Source organism: Haliotis rufescens, unplaced genomic scaffold (assembly GCF_023055435.1).
Source record: "Haliotis rufescens isolate VD_foot unplaced genomic scaffold, xgHalRufe1.0.p SCAF_5, whole genome shotgun sequence".
Taxonomy (NCBI): Eukaryota; Metazoa; Mollusca; class Gastropoda; order Lepetellida; family Haliotidae; genus Haliotis; species Haliotis rufescens.
Window position 1 is genome coordinate 3,519,651 of NW_025964223.1, and position 8,784 is coordinate 3,528,434.

An 8,784-nucleotide genomic window follows, 5' to 3' on the forward strand; every position below is an offset into this window, starting at 1 on the left:
TAGTCTGTACAAAAAGGGGCGTGGCCTACAAGTACTGAAAAATAAAGTAAAGTAAAGTTCACCACTAGACTGATCTGTTTAGCAAATTTCATCCAGAAATAGTCAACGGTTTAGGAGTTCTGGCCCGGAAACAATCACTACCCTCATTTTCACTAAAGTCCAACTTGTCGCCATGAAACATTAACAAAATAAAATGAAAATCCCAAATTATCAAAAGACACAAGCTCCCCACTAGACTGGTCTGTATGACAAGTTTTTTCTGGAAATATTCAGCAGTTTTAGAGTTCTGCTACGGAAACGAGCACTACCCTCATTTTCAGTATAAGCCCAGCTTGTAGTCATGAAAACAATATTTTTTTTAATAATCCCAAATCATGAAAAGGACCAATTCACCACGAGACTGATGTGAATAGCAAGTTTCAATAAGAAATTTTTGACGGTTTTGGAGTTCTTCTCCGGGGGAATAAAACGTGTCACATATTTCGTCTATATATTATACTACTGTGATTGTATTGCGCATCTTTTGAAGATACTGTCACGTGCATTGTATACGAGCCGGTGGCCCCCTTACGGAAATACACACTTTCTCATCCATTGTGTATTTTTGTTCTAATTAGTATGAAAAAGAAAAACGTTGGTCTGAAAGTAGTTCAATCAGAAACTTATTTATTTATTCACATACAATAAGTATTTCATCTTCGAATACAATATGCAAAAATATCAGATCACTTGCATTAGAAACATGTAAAGGAATGTTGTTTTTTGTTACTGTTTGGTTTTGAAAAGTGATAAATGTCTATCATATGTTGGACTCCTTAGAAAGCTGTACTGTGCCTGTTTGGAATGTGATCCAGCTTCTGCACCTCGAGCTGTTTGATGATGGTCTTACATCAAGAGGAACTATTGTTTAAGCGAGACCAATTAACATCCAGTTTGTTTCGTCTTCTTGAAATTCCTGGTATTGATACCGTATGCTGTCAGGCGACCGTAGATGTCGTTTTTCATGTCGTCGGGTACTCCGTCACGAGTTCGGGTCAACAACCACGCGGTATCTGAAACATACAAAGTCTGCAGTGTGAGGCCACATAGTATCCATCCTCGATAATCCAGGTTGTTCACTTCATTGTTTACGACAAGCATAAGATTCAACAAGTATTCCACACAGGCGCTTCATTGTTCACGACAAGCATAAGATTCAACAAGTATTCCACACAGACGCTTCATTGTTTACGACACGCATAAGATTCAACAAGTATTCCACACAGACGCTTCATTGTTTACGACACGCATAAGATTCAACAAGTATTCCACACAGACACTTCATTGTTTACGACAAGCATAAGATTCAACAAGTATTCCACACAGACGCTTCATTGTTTACGACACGCATAAGATTCAACAAGTATTCCTTTTAGTCACCTCATTGTTTATGTTCTATACTGAAATTTGTGTTTTAGTTTTTTTAATTGAACAAAAAACTGTTAATAGTCGTGTCCCATTACTAACTGTTTAAATCTATTATCTGATATTAATCTCTATACATACACTGCCATTAATCCCCATCTCAAGTTGTCTCCGGGGCGGTCGGGTAGCCTAGTGGTTAAAGCGTTCGCTCGTCACACCGAAGACCCGGGTTCGATTCCCGACATGGGTACAATGTGTGAAGCCCATTTCTGGTGTCCCCCGCCGTGATATTGCTGGAATATTGCTAAAAGCGGCGTAAAACCATACTCACTCACTCACTCACTCAAGTTGTCTCTACCCAAACATCCCGGTGCCCTCTGATAGTCTCTCCCAGACAAATTATACGGGTAAGTGTCTACACGGACTAGACTGAGCTACGGAGAAACCACTCATGCATGGTCAGACAACCAGGGCATAGTGAAGCTCTAAAAATCAGACGACCAAACACGCACCCACGCACACACGCACGTACACACGCACGCACGCGAGATAAAAGGAAAATATCGATTCTTTTCAAATATTCATCCAAGACAAAAATGACACATCGCTGTAGGAAGAAGTATATTAAGTTTCACCATCATTGGTCCAGTTGTTAAAAGGCTTGGAAATTATAAATACAGTTTAAATTTGAAAGAAAAGGAAATTAATTAATCACAGCCATTTGATACAATATTGGTGCCATCTTTGGTAAATTTGCTTGCTGGTTGGTTGCTCCTTGGTGTTCTTTGCTGCATCGGACCGCCTCCGTGGTCTAGTGGTAGAGCGTCCGCCCGGAGAGCGGAAGGTCCGGGGTTCGATCCCTGGCCGCGTCATACCAAAAGACGTTAAAAGATGGTACTTGTTGTTACCCTGTCTGGCGCTCGGGGATTAAGGCGCTAAAACAAGGACTGGTCGGCTCGGAGTCAGTATACTGTGTCTGAGTGGGGTATTCGTGTTAAACTGCGGCATGGTATCTCAGTGAGCTAGCACTATAATTCGGCATCAGTCCGGTCTAGTACAAGCAGCCACACACACACACGTGCATGCACGTCGCTATATAAGTGCAATAATCTTGGACGCGACGTTAAACCAAATTTAACCTCACCTCACCTCACATATCTCAAGTCTAGATTACTGCAGTTTCAGGTTGAATGTGAAAAATATTGTATTAACATAATTTAACAAAAAAAATCTTTACAATATTTTCATTACGGTAATATGTCACAGTTACATTTCGCTGTAGCACTTCAAATATAGTACAAGCAGCCACACACACACACACACACGTGCATGCACGTCGCTATATAAGTGCAATAATCTTGGACGCGACGTTAAACCCCATATGACCTCACCCACGTCCGATGAACTTCCCTGTTTTGACTTGTACCATATGTTCCTGCGTTGTTGGGTTTTTTTCAAGGTAAAATATTGACTTGCCTTTGCATGTGTTTGTGATTGTTGCCAGCGGCAGGGCAGGATCCGCTCACCTTTTCGCGACACAAATGATGTTAGATGCAATGCAATTCCACATTTTGACTTGTAGCATATGTTCCAGTGGTTTTTCAGGTGAAATATTGACTTGCCTTTACATGTGTTTGTGACGGGTGCCACCGGTGGGGCAGGTTACGCTCACCTTCTTATGACTGTGGAAAAGGTTTTGTCGCTGTTATTTACGAGCAAGAAACACGTTACAGGTAAAGGTTAATACTCTGTTAAAACTAACTTTGACAGACGGTTTAATTCCACACTGGTATATGATTTTGTTAACAAGTATTTATCCACATCCGACTAGAATACAACGCTGCACAGACACAAATACAGCACATGTTTCCAACTATATTATGGGGAAAACCTGGACGCTGTGCGTTTAAAGGGAAACAAGGTTACTGCAGTTAAATCCCCCAAACACAAATACGCGGGTCTACCTGTTCCAATGTTTTAATTAAGCAGTTAATGTTCATGGAAATTACATACAGACAATCCCCCGTCTTCACACATGTATTATAATTGAAAAATCTAGAACGGGGCCCAACATGAGGACCCAGTTGTGAGCACGGTCCCCTGAAAGCGCAAAGTAACGGAATGTAAAAAGTCTACATGGACCCTACCGAGGTGCATGAAGTAAAGGTCGATGCAGGAGTAGACGACGCTGTAGTTGGAGTAGTCGGTCTCCACCACCCAGTAGTTGCCGGGGCGCTGCCCTGAAACACACAGTGAGTGAGTGAGTGGGTTTTAGTTAGTGAGTAAGTGAATTAGCGATACATCATCATCATCATCATCATAATCATCATTATTCCACTTTCGAAAAAAAGTCTTTTGCTTAAGGAGACACCACTACTAAGCTTTGTTTCAATGGCCGAAACCATAGAAACCCATCCACCTACTCTCCGCCACCAACGTTGTTTAACGTCGCCTGATTTGTGACATGTGTGCAATACACAGGACCACGTGCCACCACTATATTAACAGACAAAAGTGTGTGGTGTGTGTGTGTGTGTGTGTGTGTGTGTGTGTGTGTGTGTGTGTGTGTGTGTGTGTGTGTGTGTGTGTGTGTGTGTGTGTGTGTGTGTGTGTGTGTGTGTGTGTGTGTGTGTGTGTGTGAGTGTGTGTGTGTGTGTGTTTTACAGACTTTAGTGAAGTATCCTTTTACTAGTGCCTGATTACGCATTAGAGATGAATCGCAGTTTGAAATGTGACACCTCTACCCATTAAACAGCACTACGACTGGTCTGTATAGGAAAAAAAGAGTTTTGTTGTATGCACAGTAAGATCGATATATTTTTAAACCTCTCAAGTCTACATCTTAGTTATATGGTATTTGAGTCCTATCATGGCCCGTCATCTTAACGTGGGAGAAAGATGACAGGTCTTACACATTTACCTCTTTCGGGAATCCCCCGAGCACCTGTATGGTGATGACAGACCTAGAAACATAATCAGGGCGATTCTGGGATTCGAACCCACAAACACAGGGTACTGGCACGCGCACGCCTAAGGGACGCAACTCTGAACAGCGAATTGCGTCGAATAAGAAGACTCAGCTACCCAACCCCCACCATAATTAAAATTATGCATTTCCAGTGATAGATATGTAATACACTGTTTTGATCACTGTCACGATTACTCTGTTGCGTAAATATGAGAGCAGCAGCTAGCCGAGTTACTCACACCAGAAGAACTTCACAAGAAGCTTGGCTGGCTCCGATGGGTCAGGGGCATATGCATCGCCTTCGATTGATCTGAAACAATTGGCACATTTGGAGTTCAAAGATCTCCAAAGATGTTTCAAGTCTTCGAATGGCATTAGGAAGAGAATTTATGGATGTCAGTTTCTTTATTGTGAGGAACACAACGTTTCGGGGTATATACTTACTCCTTCTTCAAGTGAATACATGTTATGAAGCAACTTATATACATTTATGTACCTGTAAGAACAACAAAAGTAAAATGATAATAAAGGTGGTAACTTTACAGGGGAAGCAAACAGCGTCATACGCTTCTTATCATCTGTTTACAAATATGGGCTACAGCTTATGGTATCTCGACCACTCTCTGACGTCATGTCCCGGGGTTATCTCCCTTGTTTACCTCCCGGTCCCGCTGTTCAGCACCCTCACATGTCCGTTAGCCTTCATCGAGTAGTTGGCCTGGGCACACTCTGCCCCGATCTCGTACACCGCGAAGAATCGCTCGTCTTCATACCAGGTTCCTAGGTACTGCAACACACACGAACATTTGGTCAACCACCAAACAACACGCCAACATTTGGTCAACTACCAACCAACACTCCAACATTTGGTCAACTACCAACCAACACACCAACATGTGGTCAACTACCAACCAACACACCAACATTTGGTCAACTACCAACCAACACACCAACATGTGGTCAACTAGCAACCAACACACCAATATGTGGTCAACTACCAACCAACACACCAACATTTGGTAAACTACCAACCAACACACCAACATTTTGTCAACCACCAACCAACACACCAACATGTGGTCAACTACCAACCAACACACCAACATGTGGTCAACTACCAACCAACACACCAACACGTGGTCAACCACCAAACAACACACCAACATGTGGTCAACTAGCAACCAACACACCAACATTTGAAGTTTTAACATATTGTGGTACGTCTTGTTTTTGTTTCTCTTAGGCGTTTTAATTAGGAGATAAACCAACTGGTTTCTTTTCTTAAAATTGTAGGTAGTCTCACCGTGGATTCGATACCCTTTGTTTCAAATTGAAACCTGAAATTCAATGCTTTAGCGCGTGGTATAAATTATACAGAAAGTCAATTGTCCACCGTCGTGCGTCATTTCAAATTCAATATTTTGCATTTGACCCCTACAATGAAAATGCCAATATTTAACAATATATCATAATCGGTACAATATATCGGTTGTGTCGTTTTTGTCTACACAGTGTCCCCACATGACCTCGGGTATTTTTTAATTCAGGGAAGCAATGTACACTGCACACACTGAATACTTCTGTGTCAGCGTATTTGGGCGGTGAGACTAAGTCGTACAGTGAACGGTTTTGCTGGTATTTGCGCATATCCACGACTGTTTACATGACAAGTCGAGAAGTATTTACAGGCTACAGTTGCTGAATAGAGCTTAGCGCTCCCAGAGGATGGGACATTGTACGAATACTTGAGTAACCTCAAGTCACGAAAAATACTATATGTTTTCTTCACAGGTTCTTCTTCGAAATGACCAGGCCTTCGGTAACACTCGCTACAAACCGTGGACAAATCTATTACAGTAAACTACGTTTATAACGAACACGCTTATAACGAACTGGTTCCGACCATTTGCTGTATATATGCTGTGTATATGCTTATAACGAAATACGGTTATAACGAACTAAAGTTAGTGGTCCCTTTGAGCTCGTTATAACCGTCGTATACTGTATTCTCAAATTACTGCTCATGATATCAATCACTGGATTGTCTGGCCCAGACTCGATTATTTACAGCTCGCCGTCATATAGCTGGAATATTGCTGAGTGCGGCGTAAAACAACAAACCAACTAATACAGCCATATCCGACGTTGATGAGTGCGGCGTTAAGCAACATACATAAACGAAATAGACTCGAGTATACATATACAGGCTCCTGATACACAGCTAGAATAATACCGACGTTTAAGAATAATCAAACAAAACAATTTAACATACCGAGGTCAGACTAAAGTTACCCTGCACGGGTACATCTGGACATCGCCAGAGCGCTGGCACTTGTCCTTGGACGATGACCAGAGCAGCCAACAGAACCACACAGAGCACAGCTTCCATCTTCACAGAACACACTTCACTCTGGCAGAATGCTTAACGCCACAAACTTATCAGCACTGTGGACGAACTAGGCGACATACAATTACTGGTCACTAATTGGCAAGCCTGGGTGTCTGATCATGACCTTCATATATAGGACATGACATTATATTTTCTGTTTACTGGCCACTCTAGCCACATTTCTTCTAGGTTGCCATTACAAACAGGCAGTTTCTAATCAACCGACACAGCACAACATCACGTCAAAGATACCCGTTTCATTGTGAATTAGAAACAGCTGAAGCCTGGAACAGACAAGGAAAGCAAGTTCGTTTAATGCATTAGTCTTGAACTGTCCCGTTTTGTACCGTTTTGTACCGTTTTGTGTGTTTTGTACTGGTTATAACGCCGAACCTTGCTCTCTCGACGTGGTACGCCTCACTGTTTTCTGCCCTTTAGATACAAATTATCTAAATGTTATCAATGTTTTCGTTGTCCGCGTTATCAGTTGTAGATTACCTTTGATGGACTTCCGAAAACTTATATAAGACTTCGTGTCAACGGCTGTGTATGTAATTCTCGTGTAGCCAGTCACACCTTGATGAAACGTCTATGTTGACAACGTGTCACACATTACGGCCGGCTATAGTTAATATAAATGTACATTAAAGAATATAATTGTTGCCTATAACACAACCAAACTCACTACGACCGAACTTTAATTGTTCCGCTCACGACGTCATTGCTTTAACGCATCCCGATGACCAGTTTCATCAACTATAGCGGATGACTGCATCATCACCGATTCATCGTTTATTGTTGTCACATTATTAGCTGTGCCACCTAACACGACACTTCCACCCCCAGCCTTGATGACAATCGTGGAGGCCTGTTCTTTCGTTTCGGTTTTTTACACGCCACACTCCACAATATTCCAGTTATTTGACGGCGGCCTGTATATAGTCGATTCTGGACCCCTGAAACCAGTGATTGATATCATGAGCAGCAATCTTCGCCGCCGGGATGAGCCTGGCCATCCGTTTCATGAAGTCGACTCGTACGACAACCATAGGGTACTATGAATTATTTATTCAAACCTGGAACCTTCACCAGAACTAGGAATCTGCTGCCGTTGTTGAAACATTGCGGAATGTGGCGTAAAACAGCATTCATTCACTCACTTCAGACAAATATTCATACCCATACTTCTATACTTAAACTGCATCGAATTTTGACGTAACTCTGTGATAAACACGACTTTTAAGTTTTATTTTGAGATATAATTATGTCATAATCTAAAGAAACGAATAACAAATTACATATTTTAATGTGTGAATATACTGTGACATAATCTTTTAATATTTTAGGACAATGCTCGATAAACGTGGCAGCCCCAAACAGTTTGAGTGAAATCCTAATTTTGAGTCTGTTAAATATACTTATTTGCGTACCTCCATCTGACAGTTTATGATTTAAGTACACAAAGAACCTGTATCAGTATCGACTAGGGAAGATCCGGGGTAGAATAGGTCTGGAGAAACCCATGCTTGCCGTAAGTGGCGACTAACGGTCAGGCTTGCTGACTTGGTTGAAGCATGTCATCGATCCCAATCGCGTAGATCGATACTCATGTCAATCACTGGATTATCTGGTCCAGATTCGATTATTTACAGATCGCCGTCATATAGCTGGAATATTGCTGAGTGCAGCGTTAAACAACAAACAAACAGTAAAACAAATTTATGTCTAATGTGGCCTGGCCTGGTACGGACGCTGACATTTGACGCCAAGTGTACATTTCAACACCTGTTGATAGGACACGTCAAAATAGACCTCTATGTTGGGTTCGACATTTAATAGTTTGACAATGTTTGACAATAGACAATGACACGAAGCATCGTTATTTGATAATATGTTACCATCACAATGGTTGGTTGGTTCGTTGTTTAACGCCGCATTCCAGCTATATGACGGCGGTCTGTAAATAATCGAGTCTGGATCAGACAATCCAGTGATTGATATCATGAGCATCGATTCACGTAAT

General features: G+C 41.7%; 1 protein-coding gene across 1 annotated transcript; it reads right to left on the bottom strand.

Moving 5' to 3' along the window:
* Positions 1-640: 640 nt before the first annotated feature.
* On the bottom strand, positions 641-6,843 carry LOC124133538 (apolipoprotein D-like). Its single transcript, XM_046497967.2, has 5 exons — positions 6,645-6,843; positions 5,032-5,159; positions 4,612-4,682; positions 3,552-3,644; positions 641-1,052 (listed from the first exon to the last, which is right to left on the bottom strand). Exons 1-5 carry the CDS (start codon positions 6,759-6,761, stop codon positions 922-924), a joined length of 540 nt encoding a protein of 179 aa, XP_046353923.2. The 5' UTR covers positions 6,762-6,843; the 3' UTR covers positions 641-921.
* Between the last annotated feature and the right edge of the window lie 1,941 nt (positions 6,844-8,784).

Coding starts and splice junctions, on each gene's coding strand:
- LOC124133538 (XM_046497967.2), bottom strand. CDS start 6,761: ATGGAAGCTGTGCTCTGTGTGGTTCTGTTGGCTGCTCTGGTCATCGTC. Junction 4,683..5,031: donor CTGAACAGCGGGACCGGGAG/GTAAACAAGGGA, acceptor CAATTGTTTCAG/ATCAATCGAAGGCGATGCAT. Junction 1,053..3,551: donor CCTTTACTTCATGCACCTCG/GTAGGGTCCATG, acceptor TGTATGTTTCAG/ATACCGCGTGGTTGTTGACC.